Here is a 27,259-nt window from a genome sequence, read left to right on the forward strand (position 1 = left end):
GGAGGGAGGGAATAGAAAGGGATAACTGTTGGGCCTGAGTGCAGAAAGAAAGAAATGAAAGAAAGGATGCACAGTCAAAAGGAAACGCAACAAGAGACTCATGAAATCACCAGACAGCAAAGGTAGGAAAAAATAATTTTATTTTCAATTTAGTTATCAAAATGTATCTGTTTTGAGAATTTATATCTGTACTATATTTGTCTATTTTTCTATAGTTACTGAGATGACATTGCATATTTTAAAGTCATCTGCCTTGACATCTTTGAAAACCCCTCAAATATAAATAATTAACATTTTCTCTGCGTATAGTATGCTTTGTGGTTTTTAAAAAATTTTATGGTTACCATTATGAATTAATAAGATATTATGTGTACATTAAAAATGAATGGAAGAAATTGGGCGGAGCTTGGGCAGGGCTAGGGCGGGATTGGGGTGTGGCTAGGGCGGGGTTGGGGCGGGACTGAATATTAATAGATGTCCCGTTTTGATGAAAAAAATAAATGGTCACGTTATGCATGACACATAAGGTGAGCCTCCAAACACCATCGCCCACTCTTACAAAGAAGATTCTGTCTTGCAAGGACTTAGCAGATGTTGCAGGGGAGAGGCCATGAACAACATTTATGATTCTTAATATACCACCTTTCTGTGGTACGACCAACACGATTTACATTTGAGATGGTTGCTTGGTGAAAGCCAAGTAGAAAGAAGTAACGGGATGAGTAGAAGACAGTGGAAGAATGAGATGTTGCTATGGATATGCATTCTTTACATGAATTAAACTTAAGAGGTAGAAAACAGTGCAAGCAAAATGTATTTGTATTTAGTTTAACCCTTTCAGGACCATAAGGATTGTAGGCCAATTTTTGTGGTTTTGACGACATTTTTATGGTAAAAAGGGCTTGCAGATGCCAAAAAATTGATTTTTTTTGTGAAATATCATTATTTTTATTTAAAAAATCAAACTTCTGGCTTATGGACAGTGTGGCAAGTGAATCTTCTCGTCAATCTGGCAACGACGCTAATGAATGAATGTCGGAACCAGTTTGTTTACATAAAGGCAGTATCATATGGAATCCGTACATATCAAATTTAGAACTGTAGACTATCCCAATCAAAATTTATAGGATTTTAAAGTTATGGGACAAATAGGTCCCTTGGTCCTGAAAGGGCTACGGGAGGAGCTCACTAGAACAGGATAGGATTATAGCACCCTGTGTGACCTCATGACCTTTCTTTCCGTTTCCAGGAAGGACAGAGATCCACAGCCTACCCTGGGTGTTCATGATACCTCTCTTTAAAGCTGTCTTTGGACAGGAGACCTCAATTTTTTTTTTTTAAAGCAAATGAGCTGCAGCATTAGCATATGTTAACACCCTCAATGACTATTATCCCCAAATTCAACAAATAGGACCAGTTATGCATGTCACATAATTAGCAAATTGGAACTTAGGGCCAGATTCACCAACCTGCCCGATCGGGTCCGATCCGGGCAGGTCCGACGAATTCAGCAAAGTAAAATATGCAGTTGGGGGTGATCAGAGGAATGCCCCCATCTGCCGGCACGGATCGCTTTTCTGCGATCCCCACTCATACGCGTACCATCTGTAGAGGGTCTGCGCATGCCCATCGGAGCTGAGATCTTTTTTTTTTTTTTTTTTTTTTACTGGACCTCTGGGCCAGCATAGATTATTATTTTTTTCTTTTTCTTTTTTAACTAAGGCAAGAAGTTTAATTCTTAATGATTTACATTGAAGCTAGGATTGTTTATCTAAAATTCCAGTTGTTTTTTTAATTATTATTATTATTATTCTTTATTTTTGTCAACTTTCATTGGGTTTGGGGGGTTTAGTATGATTCCTTCAATAAAAATGTTGTAACTAAATTTAGGGGGAGGATGGGGGGAGAGGTGAATAGGGAAAAGGGAAAGGGGGTAGGAATTAGGGGAGGGTATGGTGAGATATAATGGTTATTTTGGAAATATATTTTGAAGAAATGAAAGATATTTGATGGAAATTAATATGATGAATTTTAATTTAATGACTATTTTATTGTGTTATATTATTGTATATTTACTGATTTCTTCAATAAAAATGTTATAAATTAACTGGAGCCTGTGGTTTTAACCCGCTTATGCCCACAGGTTAAAACCATGGGCTAGCACTGCGGGGAAGGGTGGGAGAGTCGGGGCAGCAGGAGATCGGGGCTGACAGGGCAGAAGCAGGGCAGCCGGAAAGGGCTTGAGCAACTGGTCCTCAGCAGTCGCTTGGGAGTGATCGGCCAGCCCGCTATTGGTTTGTGAATTGGGTCCTTGCCTACTTTGCATGCCGTTGACCTCATTTGCATGCGCGGATCGGAGGATGATCGGCAGTGAATTTGGTCGCTAAGGGGTCGCAAACCGATCGGTTTGCTTTGTGAATCTAGCCCTTAATTGGAGATAAGTACCAAGAATTATTATTAACAAGTACTAATTTGCCATTGCGCACTTAACAGACTAACTATCAACAGCATGCCTAACTTCTTTTGCATGCAAATTCAAAGGTGGCATAAATGTGGGAGCAGTGGCGAAATAAGGGGGCGGGGGGTGGCAGAACCCCGAATGCAATCTTCATGGGGGCACCTCTATTCCTCTCCATCCCCATGTACCTCTTTAAATGTTCGCCGGCACGAGCAGCATCTTCTACCTGCTCCTCGCACTGGCCTCAGCTCCCTGCTGACATCACTTCCTGGTTGCGGGAGCAGGATGTGATGTCAGAAAGGATCATAAGAATAGCCTTACTGGGTCAGACCAATGGTCCATCAAGCCCAGTAGCCCGTTCTTAGGGTGGCCAATCCAGGTCCCTAGTACCTGGCCAAAACCCACACAGAATCTCAAAGAATAGCAGGATTCCGGAATCCCGGAGAGTAACAAGATTCTAGAATCCCAAACAGTAGCAACATTCCATACAGAAGCTCAAAGAATAGCAGGATTCCGGAATCCCGGAGAGTAACAAGATTCTAGAATCCCAAACAGTAGCAACATTCCATACAGAAGCTCAAAGAATAGCAAGATTCCGGAATCCCAGACAGTAACAAGATTCTAGAATCCCAAAGAGTAGCAACATTCCATACAGAATCTCAAAGAATAGCAAGATTCCGGAATCCCAGAGAGTAACAAGATTCTAGAATCCCAAAGACTAGCAACAAGAATAGCAAGATTCCGGAATCCCAGAGACTAACAAGACTCTAGAATCCCAAAGAGTAGCAACATTCCATGTTACCAATCCAAGGCAAGCAGTGGTTTCCCCATGTCTTTCTCCCCATGTCCAAGAAATTGTCCAAACCCTTCTTAAAACCAGCTACACTATCCGCTCTTACCACAACCTCTGGCAACATGTTCCAGAGCTTAACTATTCTCTGAGTGAAAAAATATTTCCTCCTATTGGTTTTATTTCCCTGTAACTTCATCGAGTGTCCCCTAGTCTTTGTCATTTTTTACAGAGTGAAAAATCGATCCACTTGTACCTGTTCTACTCCACTCAGGATTTTGTAGACTTCAATCCTATCTCCCCCCAGCCGTCTCTTTTCCAAGCTGAAGAGCCTTAACCGTTTTAGTCTTTCCTCATACGAGAGGCGTTCCATCCCCTTTACCATCTTGGTCGCTCTTCTTTGAACCTTTTCTAGTGCTGCTATATCTTTCTTGAGATAAGGAGACCAGAATTGAACGCAATACTAGCAAACATTTCAGGAGGTACATGGGAGGGGGCACACGGTGCAGTGTGGAAGAGCAGGGGGCGCGTGGCATGGTGATCTACTGCCCTGGGCACCAACCTCCCTCGCTATGCCACTATGTGGGAGGGTCGAGGGAGCGTCAGAGTTGTTCTAACTGTTCCTGCACTCACTTCATAGACTAGTTGCATCCATGTGCCCAGCTGCCGCCATGTTGACCATGCACACTCATGGCATAAGTGGTCGAACCTAGATGTTGGCACATGACTATGTACTTAGGCTGATATCCTATAATAGTTTTGGTGTGCCACTGCGCCATCTGAAAATGCTAGCTTTAAAGTTTATCACCATCTCTCAAATTTGACCTTGTGCCGTTGCATAAAACAGTGGGTCGGGGGTCTATAATGTGAATTAATGCATGCTGAGGGCATGGCGATGGGATAGCGCCTTTTAGTTATCTAGTCCGGAGTCTGAAATTGCTTTTTCATGCTTCGTGGAGCTCAAGCTGGCATCAAGTCCCATTCCTGCTGGCAGTCAGAGCTAGTCCTGGTTTTACCCCGGTTGATTTTGTAAACATAGGAGTCTCTATCACTACACGTGGGGTTGGTTTTTCCTTTTTTTTTGTGGGATCCAGTCCATCTAGTCTGCCCAGCTGTTTCCGTCTGTGTTGCCCGATCTTGATGAAATCGTTATTCGATCGAGGTGCCGATTAATACCCGAATGAAACACAATTAGTAGGCATCGCTGTGATCGGCAACGCTCAGGCTTACGCGGTATCTTCTTGTGCTCATTTTGCAATCTTTAACTTGTGGTGTATAGCAGTACCGGTCCCCGGAAGAAGGTCTTTTACGACCGAAACACGGCCCGTGTCGGGTCTATACCACAAACGTTTTACTGTGTTTTATGTTGTGTTTCATTTGGCTATTAATCTGCATCTCATTCCAAATAAAGATTTTGTCAAGTTCCTTTGTTTTTGCTCTGCTTTCTCTTTCCTTTGGTGGACTTCGTTGTTCTCTCACCTAAGGAACTATCCCAGCTGTCAGCCATAGATAGGGTTACCAGATTTTCCATCTGGAAAATCCGGCCCCCTAGACCCTCCCCCAGGCCTGCCCCATCCCACTCATCTCCGACACGATCCCGCCTCCAATCCCATCCCAGCTCCGCCCCCTGCTGCCTGTTCTTGACGGGCAGCATGCGCGGATGAGACCCAGTGACGTCACGTTTGTGTGACGTCATTGTGTCGTGTGTACGGATACCCTCCTGCACGAAGGAAAGCTTTTCAAAACCCAGTCAAAGTGCCAGGTTTTGAAAAGCCGCCCGGACCCCCGGATATGTCCTCAAAAGAGAAATCCAGACGTCTGGTAACCCGACCCATAGAACATGGCTTCCTGCATTGATACCATGCTTACACCAGGCAGTTTGCTTATTTTCCTTAGGGGATGAAAAAAAAATACTGGGGCCAGCGGGCAACCCCTGTTTAGAAAGGACTATTGAAAACTGAGTGGCCCTGAAATCTGTGTTGAGTACTGAGAGAGGCTCTTCTTCCCGCAGCTGATAGCCTGGGAACCCAGACAAGAAGAGGACGCGACCCTGGTGACGGTGAGGCCTAACTTCCAGGACAGCATCCATGTGGGCTTCATCTCGGGCCTGAAGAAGTTCACGGAGTACATGACCTCGGTCCTGTGCTTCACCACACCAGGGGACGGGCCGCGCAGTCCAGCACACCTGGTGCATACCCACGAGGATGGTAGGAGAGTTCCACCGAGCAATGCAACATTTCTAGAGCAGGCGTGCAAGAGAGTGGCGAGGCAAAGGGGCCGAGAGACAGAGGAAAACTGGAGAGAGGGTCTTTACAAGGAGCTGGCAGAGAATATAATGAAGCATTGTGGCTGGATAACTGTTATATGTAGGATGAGAAAGAGGTTGGATCAGTCCTACATCCAGAAGTTTATAACTCCTGGGGGGGGGGGGTTCACACATTTTGAAACTACAGGTTAAGACATGGAGCTGCCCCTCCTAATAAACTACAATTTTTTTGATAACTCAATGCACAGACATCCTAGACCAGGTAGAGAGATCTCACTTATCCACTCTTCGCTGTCTCCAGTGTGGCCCTGGCTAGAGAATGACACGGGGCCAAATTTGTCCCTGTCCCTACAGGAATTCAATTTCCCCATCCTGTCCCCGTGAGTTTTGTCGCTGTCGCTGTCGCTGTCCCTGCCCCATTCCTGTAAGCTCTGCCTTAACCACACAAGCCTCGAACACTTATGATTTTAAAGGGTTTGAGGTTTGTGCAGATGAGGACGGAGCTTAGGCATTGGTGGAATGAGGCATTATGACATCACAATCTGAGCTCTAGAATGTTGCTACTTATGATTTTAAAGCCTTTGAGGCTTGTGCAGATGAGGACGGAGCTTAGGCATTGGTGGAATGAGGCATTATGACATCACAATCTGAGCTCTAGAATGTTGCTACTTAGGATTTGAAAGTGTTTGAGGCTTGTGCAGATGAGGACGGAGCTTGCAGGAATGAGACAGCGACAGGAAAGAGAACTCGCGAGGACGGGACGGGAAAATGAGTTCCTGCGGGGATGGGGAAAAACTTGTCCCCATGTCATTCTCTCCTTGGGAGAACAGTATAGAAAATTGAATAAAGAAATAATGTGAAAAGTTACAGCCTCTAATAACCAGAGCAGATATTGTGATGTCATAATGCCTCATTCCACCAATAAGAGCCATCCTCATCAGTGATGTCACAATGGCTTCATTGTCCTTTACTTGGCTCACTTTTACTACATTCTGATTTCTAGAGTGGTGCAGTGTAGAGAATGACCCGGGGGACAAATTTCTCCCCATCCCCGCAGCAACTCAGTTACCCCGTTCCGTTCCTGTGAGTTTTGTCACTGTCCCTGTCCCATTCCTGTGTTTGAGGCATATTCAGATGAGGACAGAGACCGCGACAAAACTCTACAGGAACGGAACGGGGTAATTGAGTTGTCTTTGTCTAGCCCTGGCAATTAAAGGCAAAACCATTAACATTATTCACCTCCCCCTCCCCCCTCCATAACTATCAGAAGTGATTAATTTTCAGAGTGGATTTTATTAAAAAATTTGTAGCTCCTTCCACTACTGAATCTGCAACTTCTAGGGCAGGGGTGGGCAACGAGGGCTGGAATCCAGACAGGGTTTTAGCATTTCCCCAGCGAATATTCATGAGCTCCATTTGCATACAATGGGAGGAAGTGCATGCAAATAGATCTCATGAATATTCATTGGGGAAATCCTGAAAACCCTCATTGCCTATCCCTGTTCTAGGGCAGTGGTCTCAAACTCAAAACCTTTGCAGGGCCACATTTTGGATTTATAGATACTTGGAGGGCCTCAGAAAAAAATGGTTAATGTCTTATTGAAGAAATTACAATTTTGCATGAGGCAAAGCTCTTTATAGTTTATAAATCTTTCCTTTTGGCTAAGTCTTAATAATATTATCATCTATAGCTAAAGAGACATATGTTCAAGAAACTGTTTTATTTTACTTTTGCGATTATGATAAAAATACAGAGGGCCTCAAAATAATATCTGGCAGGCCACATGTGGCCCCCGGGCCGCGAGTTTGAGACCACTGTTCTAGGGTGTGCACGGAAGGGGACCCAGCAAAAGCATTCATTTCGGGCTTTCTTGATATCCACTTAGGATATTTGTGTGTTTGTGTTCCTAGTGCCAGGCCCTGTGGGCCACCTCAGATTCTCAGAGATCCTGGATACCTCGCTCAAGGTGAGCTGGCAGGAGCCACTGGAGAGGAATGGAATCCTGACAGGTAGGGGCAGTCACGACACGAGACAGCCACTGTGTGAGGCAGTCATAGTGCGAAGCAAGCACAAAGTGAGACAGCCATGATATGGGCCAGTGTGTAGAAAACGAGGGCTTCAGCCTTATCCTGACATCTGAGGGTCACAGCACCCGTCTTCTGAGAAGGTTCAGAGATCCTGTCCTCATCGCCTCCAAGATTCCCTATGGATGGTCCCTCAGTCTCAGATTGGTTCATGCCTTCTATAATTCTAACAACAGAAAAATTAGAATATATGTGGTTTTCAGAATCAATAAATGATTAATATAAACCGAACCACTACATAACTAAAGAACTGAGACTGGAGTAAATGTTTTTTCCTGGGTTTAGAAGCCTCAGAATATGGAGCTTTTTTTAAACCCAAACAAGGGCTTTTTGTGGAAACAATCCATTTGCTCCTGCTCACCTCATTGGCTATAACCCGCCCTCTCTCTCACTAAAATATATTTTATTTTCTCAATTGATGAAAACTTCTTTTTTTTTTTTAAACATTAAAATTGATTATAGGCACTCTGGCCAAACTGTAGTTCAACTCTCCATGGAGGAACAAGTTCAGTATTTAAAATGTCGCAACTCAATTCAAGACACAGGATCGGCAGACTAGTGCAAACATAAAACCAGATTATAATTGTTAGTGCTTTTGCTTTGTACTTATCTTTTGGCGTATTTCTGGCCAAGTATAGAGAGAAGTGAGCAGGAGCAAGTTGATTTTTTCCACAAAAAAACCCTTCTTTGGATTAAAAAAAAAAGCTCCATATTCTGAGGCTTCTAAACCCAGGAAAAAACATTTAGGGCTTCTTTACAAAGCTGCATTAGCGTTTTTAGCGCATGCTAAACCCGCCCTACGCAGCGAGAACTAATGCCAGCTCAATGCTGGCATTAAGGTCTCGAGTGGGTGGCAATTTAGTGATGTTTTATGAGGGATTATATTGGTCGGTTTATTTTAATAGTTTATTGTTTTTATGTAGAAACATAGAAAATGACGGCAGAAAAGGGCCACGGCCCATCTAGTCTGCCCACTCTAATGACCCACCCCCCTAATTTCTTCCATGAAGAGATCCCACATGCTTATCCCATTTTTTTCTTAAATTCTGGCACGCTGCTGGCCTCAATTACCTGCAGTGGAAGATCATTCCAATGATCAACCACCCTTTCAGTGAAGAAATACTTCCTGGTATCACCATGAAATTTCCCGCCCCTGATTTTCAGCGGATGCCCTCTTGTTGCCGTGGGTCCTTTAAGGAAAAAGATATCTTCTTCCACCTCGATACGGCCCGTGACGTATTTGAACGTCTCAATCATGTCTCCCCCTCGCTCTGCGCTCCTCGAGTGAGTATAGCTGCAACTTACCCAGCCGTTCCTCATACAGGAGATCCTTGAGTCCTGAGACCATCCTGGTGGCCATTCGCTGAACTGACTCAACTCTCAGCACATCTTTTTGGTAATGTGGCCTCCAGAACCGTACACAATATTCCAGATGAGGTCTCACCATGGATCAGTACAACGGCATTATAACTTCGGTCTTCCGGCTGACGAAGCTTCTTCGGATACAACCCATCATTTGTCTAGCCTTGGATGAAGCTTTCTCCACTTGATTGGAAGTCTTCATGTCTTCACTAATGATTACCCCCAAGTCTCGTTCTGCTGTAGTCCTTGCTAAGGTCTCACCTTTTAGGGTGTAAGATCTGCATGGATTATGTAATGTAATGTAAACTGCTTGGATCTGTGACAAGTAGAGCGGGATATGAAATTGTTTAAGCATCAAACATTCATTGGTCCGTGCTGAAAGAGGTATGATGATGTCATTGGTGACATCACTGTTTATGATTATGTCGTCAATGATATCAGCATTAAGGGCTACTATTACTAACCATTGTTAATACAGGGATATTCATTATTTTATTTCACATACATTATTAGTTAAGGCCAACTGGCAGTAATGGGTCCTGCTTTAAACCCCTTCCCCCCTTCTGCAAAGCTAGGTTGGACTCTTTCATTGCTGGCTGCGGCGGTATGAGCTAATACCTCCGCGGCCGACGATACAAAAGCCTGACGCAGCTTCGTAAAATAAGGTACATTAAATAGCAATAATGTGCATTAAAGTCCACCAAGGCGTGTCGATGCCTCAATGCGGCTTAATGCATTTAGCCCTGAGCTCGTTGCCAGAATTCTCACGGAGGGAGGTGGACGTAATCTGACATTTCCGCCACACACTTGAACTGAAGACTGACGTTCTGGTGTAGTGAGCAGAGCTGGAGGTTCTGATGGTGTCTTTCAGGATACAGGATTTCATGGGAGGAGTATAATCGGACGAACACGCGAGTGACGCACTACCTCCCCAACGTCACCCTGGAGTACCGGGTCACTGGACTCACTGCCCTGACTACCTACACTATTGAAGTGGCAGCCATGACCTCCAAGGGGCAGGGGCAGGTCTCGTCCTCCACCATCTCCTCTGGGGTGCCCCCAGGTAAGAATCAGCAGCTTCCCCCCGCTCCTTCCCCTTCCTATCCTCTTCCTTCCTCTGCTCTCTCTCTCTCTCTGCTGAGTTCAGACTGTCAATCTTGGCTCCTACCTCCCTTCTCACCTTGATTAATAATATATTCTAAGCTGTCTCTCTCTGCTACCTTCTCATTTCTTTCCTCTCTATGATTACTCCCTACTGTCTCTCTCTGTTTGTTACTGTCTGTCTGCTCCTTTCTCTGTGACTATTCCTAGCTGTCTCTCTACTCTCTTTATAACCCTTCCTCTGTCTGTCTCTCTCTCTCTCTCTCTTACTTTTCTCCTTTCACCCTTCTGCTTCAAGCTGTCTTTGCAACTCTTCCCGACTGTCTCTCCACTCCTCTCTCCCTTGACTTTGTGACTGTTCCCCACTGTCTCCGCTCTCTATAGCCCTTCTCACCTGTCTCTCTTCTGCATCTCTGCTATGACTCAGCTTCATGGGAATGAGACGGCGGCATGGGTTAATTTTCAGCTGGTGGTTAAAGCCAGCCCTGTCGTTGCCTCTTGACCTTTGGACTCTCTTATTTTCCTCCTTTCAGAACTTCCTGGGGCTCCAACAAACCTGGGGATCTCCAACATTGGCCCTCGCTCTGTGACGCTGCAGTTCCGGCCAGGCTATGATGGCAAGACCTCTATTTCCAGATGGCAGGTGGAAGCCCAGGTAAAAAGAGAGGAATTCCCAATTTTTCAGAGATGGTGTGTGAGCTGCTCTCTATGTGCAATGCCTCAGCCATTGGACAACAGAGAAGCACCAGAAACCATCTTTGGAAATCCTTTCTTGTTGAAGGTTTCCGGGTCTCGCTGCGTCTTGACAGGTAGAACCGATGTTCCAGCCATTATGCAGTGGCCTTCTTCAGGGTATGCGATGAGGTCTGCAGTTTGTTTTTATATAGTAGGTCCTCAAACCTGATTGGTTGGAGCTTGAGGTGAATGAGGCAGAAAAGTCAGTTGGTCATCAATTTGAATTTTGGTGGGAAAATCAGTTGGTCTCTTTTTCCCACACAATGGAAAAGTCTCTGGTGGGTTTAAAAATGTTATCCCCATGAAACTGGGTTATGTTTTCTCAGGGTTTCCATTGCTGACATCATACTTTTTGCAGGTTTCTGGGCTTTGCTACGTCTTGTCAGGCAGAGCAAGACGTTTCAGCCATCACGCTGTGGCTTTCTTCAGGGTATGCTGTGAGGTCTGCAGTTTGTCTTTATATAGTAGGTCCTCAAACCCGATTGGTTGGGGCTTGAGGTGAATGAGGCAGGAAAATCCATTGGTCGCCAATTTGAATTTTGGTGGGAAAATCAGTTGGTCTCTTTTTCCCCACACAATGGAAAGGTGTATGGTGGTTTTTAAAAGTGTTCTCCCCGTGAAGCTGGGTTATATGTTCTCTCGGGGTTTCTGCGGCTGGCATCAGCTGTGGTAACTCTGAGAGAACATCTTTGTAATCACTTGCAAGAGAGGAAGTGGCCCTAGTGGTTAGAATAGGGTTCAGTTCCTGCTTCTGTCATAGACCCTCTTTGTGACCTTTGAGCAAATGACTATCTCGCACAGCTTCAGATCCGAGCTTCCCAATTGTAGGTCAGATGGGGATCACACCCTGCACGGTCATCATTATTCTGCACCTCGGAGGGGGTGGGGGGGGTTTCACACAATTTTTTGTGGCCCTGATCATGGGCTCACGGTCACAAAAAGACTGATAAGCACTGCCTCAGGTACTCACTTACGGGGAAGTCTATAAATGGCAGCTAGAAGTGTGCGTCACTTGTACGTAGCATCAATGCCAATAATGGACATTGACGCTCGTATAGACACAACGGAATAAGGGCTGGATTCTGTAACCGGCACCACTGCATGATCGCGTGTCAATCAAGCAGTGGCGCCGGTTACAGAATTGTGTTGCTGGAAATGTAGACCAGGGTTTTCTGGTACCCTACCTTTGATGTGACGTTAGGCGGCTTAAATAGGGTTACCAGTAGTCCAGATGTACCCTGACGTGTCCTCTTTCTAGAGGACTGTCCGGACGGTTTTTCAAAACCCGGCACTTTGTCCGGGTTTTGCAAAGCTGGTAAGACCGGGGCCGAGTCTGGCGTGCGTGCATGCGATGTCATCACGTCTCATCTGCGTATGCGCAGACGCATTCCAGACCCGGCCCGAAGAGACGAGGTTTGCGTAGGGCTGGGGTTGGGAGGCGGATTGGGACGGAGACGGGGGTAGAACGGGGCGGACCAAGAGGCGGAATGGGGCGGGGCCACGTGTCCTCCTTTACCAGATGCAAAATCTGGTAGCCCTGGGCCTAAAGCACCTACCGAAGCACGTTCCCGGCGCCGATTCTATAGGCAGCAGAAGGCGCTTTGAAACTCAGTTAAAAACCTTTAACCGGCATTTTTTTACTGAGCTTTGGACCGCTTAGAGAATCTGGGCCTAAGTGTTTAGCGGCTAAAAATCGACCAACTCTTCTTGCAGCCTGTTTTAGCCGCTAAACAAAGCTGGTTCGGTGTTGAATATTCACAGTATATAACCGGTGGCACAGCTCGCCGCTAAACGTAAATATTCAACAGAAGATAGCCGGCTAAAGTATCTCCCACTGAAAATCAGAGGTTAGGTGTCGATGTGCCGTTTAAGTGATCAGGAGCCCGGAGTGTTCAATACCGGGGGGTCTGCGCCCTGTCCTAATTCTAACCTTTACGTCCTTGCCCTCTTGTTCTTTTCTTGAAAGGTTGGTACAGTTGGCGAGAGTGAAGAGTGGGTTCTGGTGCACCAGCTGGCTAATGAACCCGATATCCGGTCCTTGGAGGTCCCCAGCCTGAATCCGTACACCTTCTACAGGTGAGTGTCACAGGCGCTTCTGGTTACTGTACGTTAAAGGACCTGTAATATTTTCCCATCAATATCTCCCAGTGGCAGAATGTAAGATATATATTAAAGGGGGGAGGGAGGGGATCGGTGTACAGAGAGTAAAGAGGCACCAAAGAGATAAAAAGCACCACTAAATAAATCATAAGAAAAGCATAGTGGGGTGAGTCGATGGACTTGCAGTGAAGACCAGAGGGAAGCCAGAAGATTAATATCCAAATTTATTGAAGTCTCCACAAGGCAGAAACAATGAGAGCAAAGTAGGGATTAAAGAGACACAACACTGTGAACTACTGTCCATTACCACGATGGCTACTAGCTCCAATACCACGATGGCTAGTGCATTACTACGATGGCTACTAGAACGATGGCTAGTGTTTTACCACGATGGCTACTAGAATGATGGCTAGTGTTTTACCACGATGGCTACTAGAACAATGGCTAGTGTTTTACCACAATGGCTACCTCGATGTAATAGCGATATCTGAGACTTGGTTCACAGACTCACATGGGTGGGACATGGCTATACCAGGATACAACTTACTTCGTCGGGACAGAGAGGGAAGGATAGGGGGTGGGGTAGCACTATACACTAGAGATAACATCAAAGTCACCAGAATCACAGATGTCAACTACACCGGGGAATCACTTTGGGTGAACCTGGCCAGAGGAAACGAAAAATGCTTGTATCTGGGTGTAGTATATAGGCCCCCAAAACAGCAGGAAGACAGGGATATGGAACTAATCAAAGACATTGAGAACATCACTTTAAGCGGGGACACGGTTCTGCTAGGGGACTTCAATATGCCCGATGCTGATTGGAAGACACTTTCCGCTACTACCAGCAGCAGCAGAAGGCTTTTAACCTCCATAAAAGGGGCGCGACTCAAACAAATGGTGCCCACCAGAGATCAGGCGACACTGGACCTGATACTCACCAACGGAGAAAGCGTTTCAGAAGTTTCGGTAGGCGATACACTAGCCTCCAGCGACCACAACATGGTATGGTTCAACATCAAGATAGGCTTCACTAGATCAAACACAGCAACAAAGGTCCTCGACTTTCGGGGCACTGACTTTAAACGCATGGGAGACTTCGTCCATCAGGCGCTACAAAACCAAGCTGAAACCAATAATGTAGAGGCTATGTGGTCAATCCTGAAATGCACCTTGCATGAGGCAACAAACCGCTATATAAAAACAGTAAGCAAACGACGGAGAAAGAACAAGCCCCAGTGGTTCTCTGCAGAGATCTCGGATCTTGTCAAGGAAAAAAAAAAAGCTTTTATTTCCTACAAGCATACAGGAAACAGAGTGACAAAAGAAGATTATCTGACCAGGTCTAAAGCAGTCAAAGCGGCAGTCAGAGAGGCCAAGATTCAAACAGAAAAACAACTAGCGAAAAACATTAAAAAAGGGGATAAATCCTTCTTCAGATACATTAGCGACAGGAAACGAAACACAGATGGGATAGTACGTCTCAGGAAAACAGACGGGACCTATGCAGAAACGGATTCTGATAAAGCCAAACTACTAAATGAATACTTTTGCTCAGTCTTTACTTGTGAGGCGCCGGGGACCGGTCCACAACTGCAAGCAAGGCAAACCTCGGAAGACCCGTTTCAAAACTTCAAGTTTACACCCAGCAGCGTCCATGGCGAACTATCAAAACTCAAGGTGAACAAAGCCATGGGACCGGACAATCTACACCCCAGGATTCTTAGGGAGTTGTGTGATGTCCTGGCGGAACCGCTATCCGTGCTGTTCAATCTTTCCCTAAGTACCGGAAAAGTCCCCATGGACTGGAAAACAGCTAACGTCATTCCATTGCACAAAAAAGGTTGCAGAACGGAGGCTGCGAATTACAGACCGGTCAGTCTCACCTCAATAGTGAGCAAACTCATGGAAAGACTTATTAAACAAGAATTAGATATGATCCTGACCGAGGAGAATCTACAGGATCCCCAGCAGCATGGATTCACAAAGGGAAGGTCCTGTCAATCCAATCTGATCAGCTTCTTTGACTGGGTTACAAGGAAACTGGATATGGGGAAGTCTCTAGACGTCGTGTACTTGGACTTCAGCAAAGCTTTTGATAGCGTCCCGCACCGCAGATTGTTGAGCAAGATGACTTCGACGGGATTGGGAGTGATATTGACGACATGGGTCAATGACTGGTTAAGCGGTAGAATCCAGAGGGTGGTGGTTAATGGTACCCCCTCCAATACATCGGAGGTGACCAGTGGAGTGCCACAGGGATCGGTCTTGGGACCGATCCTTTTCAAAATATACATAAGAGACCTGACTCAAGGGCTTCAAGGTAAAATAACACTATTCGCCGACGACGCCAAACTATGCAACATAGTAGATAACAGCACCTTACCCGACAGTATGGAGCAGGACCTGCTCTTATTGGAACATTGGTCCTCGACTTGGCAGCTGGGCTTTAATGCCAAAAAATGTAAGGTCATGCACCTTGGCAGCAAAAACCCATGCAGAACTTACACTCTGAATGGTGAGACCTTAGCTAGGACTAGGGAAGAACGTGATTTGGGAGTAATCATTAGTGCAGATATGAAAACTGCCAAGCAGGTGGAGAAAGCTGCATCCAAGGCTAGACAAATGGTGGGATGCATCCGTAGAGGTTTCGTCAGCCGGAGGCCCGAAGTCATAATGCCCCTGTACAGATCCATGGTGAGACCTCATCTTGAATATTGTGTTCAATTCTGGAGACCACATTATCAAAAAGATGTGCGGAGAATCGAGTCGGTTCAGCGAATTACCACCAGGATGGTCTCGGGACTCAAGAACCTCCCATATGAGGAAAGACTGAATAAACTGCAACTATACTCGCTCGAGGAATGTAGAGAGAGGGGGGACATGATTGAGACTTTTAAATATATCACGGGCCGCATCGAGGTGGAAGATGATATCTTCTTTCTTAAAGGACCTTCAACCACAAGAGGTCATCCGCTGAAAATCAAAGGTGGGCAATTTCATGGCGACACCAGGAAGTATTTCTTCACTGAAAGGGTAGTCGATCATTGGAATGAACTTCCATTGCAGGTGATTAACGCCAGCAACGTGCTCGATTTCAAAAAGAAATGGGATATGTATGTGGGATCTCTAGCCGGGTGAAGTCTGGGGGTGGGTCATTAGCGTGGGCAGACTTGATGGGCTACAGCCCTTTTCTGCCGTCATATTCTATATGTTTACTAGCACTATGGCTACTGCTTTACCACGATGGCTACTAGCTCTAATACCATAGAAACATAGAAAAATGATGGCAGAAAAGGCCCATAGCCCATCTAGTCTGCCCACACTAAAGATCCCCTTCCCTAAATTTATTCTCCCAGATATCCTATATCTCATCAAGTCTGCCTATTCTAATGACTCTCCCCCCACTATTACCCTCTTAGAGATCCAACATGCGCATCCCATTTATTTTTAAAATCTGGCACGCAGCTGGCCTTGACCACCTGCACAGGAAGTCTATTCCAATGATCAATCACTCTTTCGGTGAAGAAATACTTCCAGAAATCGCCATGAAATTTCCCACCCCTAATTCTTAGCGGGTGCCACCTTGTAGCCGAGGGTCCTTTAAGAAAGAAAATATCATCTTCCTCCTCGATACGACCGGTGATATACTTAAACGTCTCAATCATATCTCCCCTCTCCCTACGTTCCTCGAGAGAGTACAGCCGCAATTTATTCAGCCTCTCTTCGTATGAGAGATCCTTGAGCCCTGAGACCATCCTGGTGGCCATACGCTGAACCGACTCGACTCTCAGTACATCTTTACGGTAGTGTGGCCTCCAGAACTGCACACAGTATTCCAGATGAAGTCTCACCATGGTTCTGTACAATGGCATAATGACCTCTGGCTGACGAAACTTCTACGGATACATCCCAACATTTGTCTAGCCTTGGATGAAGCCTTCTCCACTTGATTGGCAGTTTTCAGGTCTTTACTAATGATTACTCCTAAATCGCGCTCTGCTGTGGTCCTAGCTAAGGTCTCACCATTTAGGGTGTAATTCCTGCACGGATTTCTGCTGCCAAGGTGCATGACCTTACATTTCTTATCGTTAAAGTTAAGTTGCCAAGTCGAGGACCAACGTTCCAACAAGAGTAAGTCTTGTGTCATACCGTAGGGCAAAGTGCTATTACCTACTATGTTACACAGTTTGGCGTCATCTGCGAATAATGTTATTTTACCTTGAAGCCCCTGAGCCAAATCTCCTACGAATATGTTGAAAAGGATCGGGCCCAACACCGAGCCTTGCGGCACTCCACTGGCTACTACCGACGTTTTGGAGAGGGTGCCATTAACCACCACCCTCTGAAGTCTACCACTTAGCCAGTCGTTGACCCATGCAGTTAGTGTTTCTCCTAATCCCATTGATTTCATCTTGCTTAATAACCTACGGTGTGGAACGCTATCAAAAGCTTTACTGAAGTCCAAGTACATGACGTCTAAGGACTCTCCCAAATCCAGTTTTCTAGTGACCCAATCAAAGAAACTAATTAAATTGGATTGGCAGGACCTACCCTTGGTAAATCCGTGTTGGTAGGGATCCCGTAGATTCTCTTTGCTCAGAATCATATATATTTCATGTTTAATTAGCGTTTCCATGAGTTAACTCACTATCGATATTTTTTAAAGTATTTTCATTAGTATTTTCATTAAAGTCACTTATCTGAACATATTGCTGTTTGAACGTAGTCCTGGGGTTAGAAATTTCGCAGGAACAAAATTGCTCCGTGAGAAGTAAGTTGAAAACTTATTCAAGCATGTCCATTGTCACACCTCCACATAATCCAACAGGGCTCCCTGTTTCGCTACAACGCTTCTTCAGGGATTTGAGCGTCCATTCACCCGCTTCCACTCCTGTCGCTTTCAACTTACTTCCCACGGAGCAATTTTGTTCCTGCTTTCTAACCCCAGGACTACGTTCAAACAGCAATATGTTCAGATAAGTGACTTTAATGAAAATACTTTAAAAAATATTTATAAAAATAGATTTGTGAGACTTTGAATTTGCTAAGAGAGCTTTGAGGAGTTTTTTGACCGAGGATGTGTCTGCTGGTCTCAAACTCTGTCTGAAACCAGCTTGTCTATGTGGGAAGCTTTTTTAGAGCCCCTGTTGGACACTGAGGTCTTTTCTCCTTTTTTGTTATAATTCTGATACGTAGCCCTGTGCTTTGGAGGGTGTTTTTTTGAATTTTCTATGTTTCTATAACCATAAAGCTCTATGATATCACAATGCAAGTGCAAAGAGCCTTAACCAATAGGGAGAGGAGATGCAAATGTTAAGAGCCTTAGCCAATAGGGAGAGGAGGAGATAGTGAATGCTGCGGATGAGCCATTTGGCCTTTATCTGCCATCAGGTTTCTATGTTTCTATAGCCATAAAGCTCTATGACCTCACAATGCAGGTGCAAAGAGCCTTAACCAATAGGGAGAGGAGATGCAAATGTTAAGAGCCTTAGCCAATAGGGAGAGGAGGAGATAATGGATGCTGCGGATGGGCTATTTGGCCTTTATCTGCCATCATCTTTCTAATATTCATTTTTTCATGTATATTTTTGGAAGGGACATGTCAGGGATAGAGAATGGGTATCGCAAATCATATAGCACACTCACATGATAACTAAGGGCTCCTTTTACTAAGCTGCGTTAGCGTTTTTAGCACACGCAGCATTTTAGCACGCACTAAACCCGCACTACGCAGCTGGAACTAATGCCAGCTCAATGCTGGCGTTAAGATCTAGCGCGCGTGGCAATTTAGTGCGCGCTATTCCACGCCTTAAAGCCCTAATGCGGCTTAGTAAAAGGAGCCCTAAATAATGAAGGGTTAACACGGGAGCCCGTAGCACGTCCTAAATAGGAAGTAGGAAGGACTTCTCCATTAACTCCCCCCCCCCCCATTGGCCAGTGTGCTGAATACACCGCTGCTCCCGGCGCTCATTCTGTGAGTGTCGGGAGCAGAGCTAAAAACCGCTTCTGTGGTTTTGTAAAAGGGGGAGCAATTTAATTATTGATTGTCATGTATGGTGTTCTACTGAATTCCTGTTAGCCGCATCGAACTTCATTAAAAGGCATTTCCCATGCAGGAAAACTAGGGACCTCCCTCCGCTTCAGAATTACTGAGTTCTGGAACAACCTTACCTCCCCTCTTCGGAACCTGAGCTCCCTCCAACTTTTCCATAAACATCTGAAAACCTGGCTATTCTCAAAAATGTACTACTTCCTCCCTCTCTGGTATACTAAGCCCCTCTAAACATTCTTTATACTAAGGCCTGTAACCCTTCATTGGGGTTCCTCTTCTATCCCAACTCCTGTAAACCGTGCCGAGCTCTACGATTGTAGAGAGGATGCGGTATACAAACCTAAGGTTTAGTTTAGTTTGGTTTATCTATATATATAAAATCGGAGGTATGTGTGTATGTATGTGTGTGTGTATGTGCCGCGATCACGTAAAAACGGCTTGACCGATTTGAACGAAACTTGGTATGCAGATCCCTCACTACCTGGGGTGATATGTTCTGGGGGTCTCGCAGCCCACCTGCACACGTGGGCGGAGCTACAAACAGAAAATCAGATTTCACCCATTCATGTCTATGGAAAAAATGTACAAAGCTGCCATTCTCACAGTAATTCAAAAACGGCTTGACCGATTTGAACGAAACTTGGTATGCAGATCCCTCACTACCTGGGGTGATATGTTCTGGGGGTCTCGCGGCCCACCTGCACACGTGGGCGGAGCTACAAACAGAAAATCAGATTTCACCCATTCATGTCAATGGCAAAAATGTAAAAAGCTGCCAACGCAAAAACGGCTTGCCCGATTTGAACGAAACTTGGTATGCAGATCCCTCACTACCTGGGGTGATATGTTCTGGGGGTCTCGCGGCCCACCTGCACACGTGGGCGGAGCTACAAACAGAAAATCTGATTTCACCCATTCATGTCAATGGAAAAAATGTAAAAAGTTGCCAACGCAAAAACGGCTTGCCCGATTTGAACAAAACTTGGTATGCAGATCCCTCACTACCTGGGGTGATATGTTCTGGGGGTCTCGCGGTCCACCTGCACACGTGGGCGGAGCTACAAACAGAAAATCTGATTTCACCCATTCATGTCAATGGAAAAAATGTAAAAAGCTGCCATTCTCACAGTAATTCCAACTATAAAACACTTTTTATGACACTATAACCACTAGGGACATCGTTACTATTCTACCACGGACACCATACATATAGAGTTTGTATGTTCTAACTGTGTTTGTAACTGTTTCCTTCATGCACCCCAGTTCATAATGTTATTACATTACATGAGTACTGACATATGCTGAACTAGGAACACAGGTTCCATTCGGGAAAAACCTGCATGGAGTTTCTTTTCAACCTGAGTTTCCACATATTTAGTTGTTTAAATCAATACTGAAACTTTTGTTCGGGACAGGGACAAGGTGAAACCGTATTTATCCCGCGGATACCACTTATTCCAACACATCTTCCTTTTCAGTTTAAGAGATTGCAAATTCCAGTGAGACTTGCATTCTCTATCACAATCAACAAATCACAGGGACAGACTATTACATACTGTGGAGTGGATTTAAGATCCCCCTGTTTTTCCCATGGACAACTCTATGTTGCTTGTTCAAGGGTGGGTTCACCCAAGAATTTATATGTTCTTGCTCCTGGAGGTGAAACTAAAAATGTTGTTTATAATCAAGTTTTGTGTTAGTTGTATTGTATTCATTTTGTCAAATATTTCACATTATAATTTGAATATTGTACTTTTTATAAAGCTGTAAAAAAATAATTTCATTCACCACTATAAAGTATCTTTATTTGAATCCATTTACAGTGTTATTGCTATAATTAAATACCCGTGCAACGCCGGGCCATCAGCTAGTTGCACTATACAAATAACATTTCCAGGATGGGGGGAGGGGGATTTTTATTGATCTGAACATTAAATAAGGTATATAAGAATGGGGTTAATGATAGGTTTTCTGGAATTTTAAGAGTGTAATTGATAAGGGGGGAGGGGGATAAAGTCTGATATAATATTTAAGAGAATATTAAGTGTTGTATTTGAATTTTAAATGCTATAAATACTATTACACTTATTGTAAGTTTTTAAAAATGAATAAAGCATTGGAAAAAACCCCAAATAACATTTTAGGTTATGTTATTTGCAGTTCTCAAGCACTAATGACAACATTAACATGCCGTGTTTTATGGATGCGCTAGAAATTGGCTTAGCGTGCGGCGAATCCCCACGTTAGGAGGCACTAAGGCCATTTCCTAGTTCACATTAGTGAAAGGGTCCCGTGTCGGGTGTTTTGTCACTGGGCTGCCTGTCAAAAGCGTGGAGGACAACGGTGCACCGACATATGAACACAGGACAAATGCGTGCCACAACTTTGAGGCTTTCCGTTTTGTGCTCTGAGGGGGGGGGTGAACCCCCTGACTACAGTTAAAACTTCTCGCACTCCCAATACACTGAAAATTCCCATTCTGCTTCCCATTTTTTGGTCTTCGGGAGTTTTCAGTGGGGGGGGTTCCCCTCCCCCCCCCACACACACACACACATCCCCAACGGGAGTGCAAGGACTTCTAAGTAAAGTGTGCGGTTGCCCCCCACACCCACCCTTAGAGCAGAAAAGCGAAGGCCTGGAATTTGTCCTGCGCGCCGTTGTCCTCCGCGGTTTTGACGCGTCACCGCTTGAACTGGTGGTACCTGCTCCGAATTCTCCCACTTTCAGGGCATTCTCTTGTTCCTTCCTAGTTTCCGAATGAGGCAGGTAAATATCGTGGGCACGAGTCCTCCAAGTCTGCCGTCCCGCAAAATCCAGACCCTTCAAGCCCCGCCAGACATGTCGCCAGCCAACGTGACACTGCGCACAGCCAGCGAGACGAGCTTGTGGCTGCGTTGGGTGGTGAGTACTTGTGCAGGACGTGACATCAGACGTGGCACGTGAGGCGGTGTGCAAGCCACAGGCTGCGTTGGGTGAGACACATGCGGTGGTGAGGTGCCACTTTCTATGGTAACTTAATATCCAAGATAACTATATCAGCTCAGGAAGCTACAATGAAGCATTTTGTAAAAAGAGTCAATTTTCAGAGACTTAGGCCCTTCTTGCGTAGATCAAATCAGTTGATTCCACCTAAATCACCTGTGTGCGGAGCAGCAGAATTTCAGCCATGTGGAAGTGCCTCTGTGCTATCACGCACATAATCTTATCCGCATAAAAAAGAGAATTTCCGGAGGATATTTTGTGCGAATGTGTTAGATGTGCTCAAATCACTTACATGTTTGACAAGTAGCATAACATACCCTCTCGCAGTTTTTAATGCCGCCAGCGGCAGTAACAGCTTCAGCCAGGGCAGGATTAACCAATAGGCCAAGAAGGCATGAGCCTAGGGTCCGGTTGGCCCCTCCTCTCCCCTGATCAGCAACGCGGGTAAGAAAGGAAACGGGAACTGTAATTGTGCAAGGGGCGCTGCTTGCCCAAAGCTCCCCTATGACACAGCTTCCTGTTTCCGCCTGGGCGCATGGTGGGGTGGGGCGGGGCAGGGGGCCCAGTGTACTTGTGTGCCTAGGGGCCCTCGACGATCCTGCCCTGGCTCTGGCGCTCATAGAATTCCTATGAGCATCAGAGCTGTTCCCTCCAGCGCTAAAAACTGCGCTATGTTTTGTAAAACGGGGGGGGGGGGGGGGGGGTAGGGAGCAGTGACATACGTAATGGTGTAGAGCATCTGCGCATGCTCAAGGCCTGTGAGTTCACGTTCTGAACGTTCTGAACATGAACTCGCCGGCTCTGAGCATGCGCAGATGCTCAAGGCCCAGCAGAAGAGGAGGCTGATCTTCGGGCACCGGCACCAAGCACAAGACATGCCGATGCCAGTGCCCAGATGATGGTAAGAAGCGGCAGGGGGGTGCCCAATCACGGCGGTGGGGTGCCGGATCGCGGTGGGAGGGTGCCGGATCGCAGCGGGGGGGATGCCCAATCGCGGTGGGGGGGTGCCCAGTCATGTGGGGGGGGGGCCAGATCGCATCGGGGGGGTGCTGGATCGCGGGGGAAGGGTGCCGGATCACGGGGGGGCGCTCGTAAATCGAGCCACGCTCGGTTTCTGAGGCGCCGATTTTGCAAATGTTTTGCTCGTCTTGCAAAGCACTCGCAAACCGGTGCACTCGTAAACCGAGGTACCACTGTACATCATCCCTGCAGTATTTTTCTTTTTCAGGCCCATGTTTACTGCAGTTTTCTTGGTTTCTTCCTTGTTTACTTACCGAAAATGTAACCTTTAATGACTGTGTGCCTAGGGTTACTTGTCAAGCGAGTGGTGTTTAGTGAGATTCTCTTCAGAGACCCTCATTCTTCTTTCATTACAGCCCCTTCCAGAGTCAGAGTACAATGGGAATCCAGAATCGGTTGGGTACAGGATAAAGTACAGTCGTGCAGATGGGCGTGGGAAAACTATGACCCATGTCATCCATGATCGGATCGAGCGGGAGTACACCATTGAGGATCTGGAGGAGTGGACAGAATATCGGGTCCAAGTGCAGGCTTTTAACGCCATCGGTGCAGGCCCCTGGTGCGCACTGGTCCTGGGACGTACAAGAGAATCAGGTAAGTCAACCCACTAGAAGAGACAGCTGAGGGAAGATAAAATGCTGAATGGAGTGGAAGGATAGACCTAAATTGCTTGTTTACTCTTGCCCAAAATTCTAAGACTAGGGGGCATGCAGAACAAATCAGAAAAAAAATATTTATTCACTCAATGTGTAATTAAACTCTGGAATTTGTTGCCAGAGAATATGATAAAAGTAGGATTTTAAAAAGTTTGGATAATTTCCTGAAAGAAAAGCTGATTGGTCATGGGCTTGGGAAAATTCACTGCTCATTTCTACAATAATAATAGGCAGTATAAGATCTGTTTTACTGTTTTAGAATTTTGCCAGGTACTTGTGACCTGGGTTGACCACTGTTGGAAACAGGATACTGGGATTGATGGACCTTCGGTCTGTTCCAATATGGCAGCTCTTATGTTCTTAAGGGAGCCAAGTGTAGGACAATCAAGCCATTGTGACATCACTGACAAGTGTGGCTCTTAGGCATTGGTGGAATGAGGCTTTATGACATCACAATCTCAGCTCTGGAATGTTGCTACTATGTGGGTTTCTGCCAGGTACTTGGGACCTGAGTTGGCCATTAGAAACAGGAGACTGGGCTTGATGGACCTTTGGTCTGTCCCAGTATGGTAATGTTTATGTTCTTATGTTGTAAAGCTGTCTTTCCTCTATGTATCAAGGGTAATTGTAGGACTCCTCAGTGGGGTAGTAAGGGGTGGGGGCAGACTACCCCAGACACACCGTCTTCACGTGGGGCACTGGTGCCTCTTGGCCACCCTCCCCCCCCAAGTACCTCTTGAAATGTTTGCCGGTTCGAGCAACATCTTCCATCTGCTGCTGACATCACGTCCTGGTCCCGTGACCAGGAAGTGACGTCAGAACGGAGCTGAAGCCGGCACGAGCGGCAGGTGGAAGATGCTGCTCGCACCATCAAACACTTCAGAAGGTATGTGGTGGGTACTCAAGTGTTGTAGAAGAGTGGAGGGGCGCCCAAGGGGGGGGGGGGGAAGTGAGCGGACGCTGCGTGCCACCACCTCGGGCATCAACCTCCCTTGCTACGCCAGTCATTGACTCTGATTTCGTTTGTATGATTTCTTCCTTCATGCCAGTCCCTTCCTCTGGACCTACCAACGTCTCGGCGCTGGCAACCACATCCAGCAGCATTTTGGTGAGATGGAATGAAGTGCCGGAGCCAGATCGCAATGGCCTCATCCTGGGGCACAAGGTTAGTAGAAATTGTTGGTGTTGTATTTTGGAAATAACTGACCTCTCTTCCAGTTCAGTCAGGGCCAGCTCCAACCTGTTTCTTCTCTTTGTTGATGGGGATGGCCCAGAGCCAAAGTATCTTGTGCTTTTTATGTATTATTCAGAGGGATTTCATCATCATTTTTATCTGCTTTCTAGCCTTTTGGCAGCTCACTTATCACAGTTGCAAACATGTGGTCTAAAGATCATCGTTCCTCCCAATATCCTTTGCATGGCAAATAGGAGTCACTTTTATGCAATAAGTCTGTAGGAAGAAAGTCGCTGGTCTCAAATATATTAAGTTAGTCTCATAAAACAGTTTCCAACTATCTACTTGACTTTGAGCTCTACATAACCCAGTGCAGCTGTGGTTCTGAACCTAATTCTCAAGATGCACCCGTCCAGTCAGGATTTCAGGATACCCTCAATGAAGAAGCATGAGATAGATATGCTTGAGCAGGTTTCCGGGTCTCCCTGCGTCCTGTCAGGTGGAGCCGACGTTTCGGCCACCACGCTGTGGTTTTCTTCAGGGCATGCAGTGAGGTCCACAGTCTTCTCTTTACATGGTAGGTCCTCAAATCCGATTGGGGCTTGAGATTAATAAGGCAGGAAAGTCCATCATTCCCCTCAAGCCTCAACCAATCGGGTTTGAGGATCTACTATATAAAGACAAAACTGCAGACCTCACAGCATGCCCTGAAGAAAACCACTGCATGGTGGCCGAAATATCGATTCTGCCTGACAGGACACAGCAAGACCCGGAAACACCGCAACAAGCATGATGTCGGTTGTGGAAACCCTGAGAGAACATAACATAGATACATACAATGGAGGTAATGCAGGTTAATTTATCTCCTGTATATTCATTCTGACTATTCTGAAAACCTGACTAGGTGGGTGTGTCCTGGGTTAAGAACCTCTGCAGTAGACTAACACAGTCACTCCAGTTGGACTGTTCTTTCTTAGTAGGAAGGATATATTTATTTACTTATATAATTCGTTTTCTATCCCATTGACCCCAAAGAGCTCAGAATGGGTTGCGGTCAGCGGTTCGCGGTCCCGGTCATTCGCGGTATTTTCTGACCGCGAATCGCCAACAAGGAGAGGGCAGCGGGAGAGGCAGGAAAGAGCAGCCGGAGCGCCGCGGGTGCAGGAAATCACTCGCGGTACGTTCCGACCGAGGCGGACGGAGCATACCGCGAGTGATTTCCTGCACTTGCGGCGCTCCGGCTGCTCTCCCGCTGCCCTCTTAAGGCTCCCCCATGAAAAACCGTAGTCGCAGTTTTTCGAGGTTCACGGGGGTTCCTGTCTACGGGGGGAGGACTGTGTACAGTTAACAGGTTACGACTGGAGCTGGATTTGTCAGGGCTCCTTTTATGAAGGTGCACCAAGCGTTTTAGCGCATGCACCGGATTAGCGCGCGCACTAGCCAAAAATCTACCGCCTGCTCAAAAGGAGGCGGTAGCGGCTAGCGTGCGGCAATTTAGCACGCTATATTCCATGCATTAAAGCCCTAACGCTCCTTCATAAAAGGAGTCCACAATGTCAGTACGTTTACATTAGAATAATAACTTGTAACTTAACACATACTAGGGTCAAATCCTAATATACAGTGGTGCCTCGCATAACGAACGCCTCGCACAGCGAACGCTGCGCACAACGAACTTCATGTCTTGCTTCCTACAACGAACTTCGTTTCACACAACGAAGTCGCCCGAGCTGCATCCTTCCGCGCAGGCACTGCGCTTAACTGCCCTCTCTCCGCCTGGCTCCCTGTGCAGTGGCGGACCGTCGGCTCGCAGGGGCCCGGCGCCTACTGCTGATGCGTTGGGGGGGCGGAGCTACTCTCGCCGCTTCCCCGATGCTAGAAAAAAAAAAATGAACAGTTAAGTCCCAGTTTTTGCCGCTGAGACTCTGCCCTCTCTCACTGTAAAATTAGACTCTATTTAGTCTGTCTTTAAATTTAAAAAATGTGTGTTGTTTTAAAAAACAATTATGTTTTTAGATGTATCTAAATAAAAATAGTAACCAAAAATTTATCTTTTTTTATGTCATCTTAGCATATTTTATGCTACAGAACGAATTATTTTTTTTAACATGTATTGTTATGGGAAAACGCGTTTCACATAACGAACTTTTCGCATAACAAACTTGCTCCTGGAACCAATTAAGTTCGTTGTGTGAGGCACCACTGTATATAATATTCCCGTTACCATTACAATTTACCGTAGTTATCCTAATAGTGCAAGTTTTCCAGTACAAGCTTTATCCTAATTGACACACCAACAGTTTACAGGTTAGAGTTGCCATAGTTACAATGCAAGATTTTACAATATATGTTTATTATATTAAAAACTTTATATACCATATAATAGCCAAAAAGGATCGGGGTGGGGGACACCTCATTTTATCCAATCAGCATGGCTCAGAGCCGGCTCACAGCAGTAGCGATTAGAAGTCATTA

General features: G+C 45.8%; 1 protein-coding gene across 5 annotated transcripts in view; it reads left to right on the plus strand.

The window, feature by feature from the left end:
• The window catches only part of SDK2 (sidekick cell adhesion molecule 2), a 635,450-nt gene that overhangs the window by 533,518 nt on the left and 74,673 nt on the right, over positions 1-27,259 (plus strand). For all 5 annotated transcript variants that reach the window (XM_033961165.1, XM_033961161.1, XM_033961163.1 and 2 more), the window contains exons 19-26: positions 5,260-5,455; positions 7,426-7,524; positions 9,833-10,024; positions 10,596-10,717; positions 12,764-12,873; positions 21,703-21,853; positions 23,311-23,548; positions 24,660-24,775. In XM_033961165.1, coding sequence (XP_033817056.1) covers positions 5,260-5,455; positions 7,426-7,524; positions 9,833-10,024; positions 10,596-10,717; positions 12,764-12,873; positions 21,703-21,853; positions 23,311-23,548; positions 24,660-24,775 — 1,224 coding nt within the window. The remainder of the gene's footprint in view (positions 1-5,259; positions 5,456-7,425; positions 7,525-9,832; positions 10,025-10,595; positions 10,718-12,763; positions 12,874-21,702; positions 21,854-23,310; positions 23,549-24,659; positions 24,776-27,259) is intronic.

Source organism: Geotrypetes seraphini, chromosome 10 (genome assembly GCF_902459505.1).
Source record: "Geotrypetes seraphini chromosome 10, aGeoSer1.1, whole genome shotgun sequence".
Taxonomy (NCBI): domain Eukaryota; kingdom Metazoa; phylum Chordata; class Amphibia; order Gymnophiona; family Dermophiidae; genus Geotrypetes; species Geotrypetes seraphini.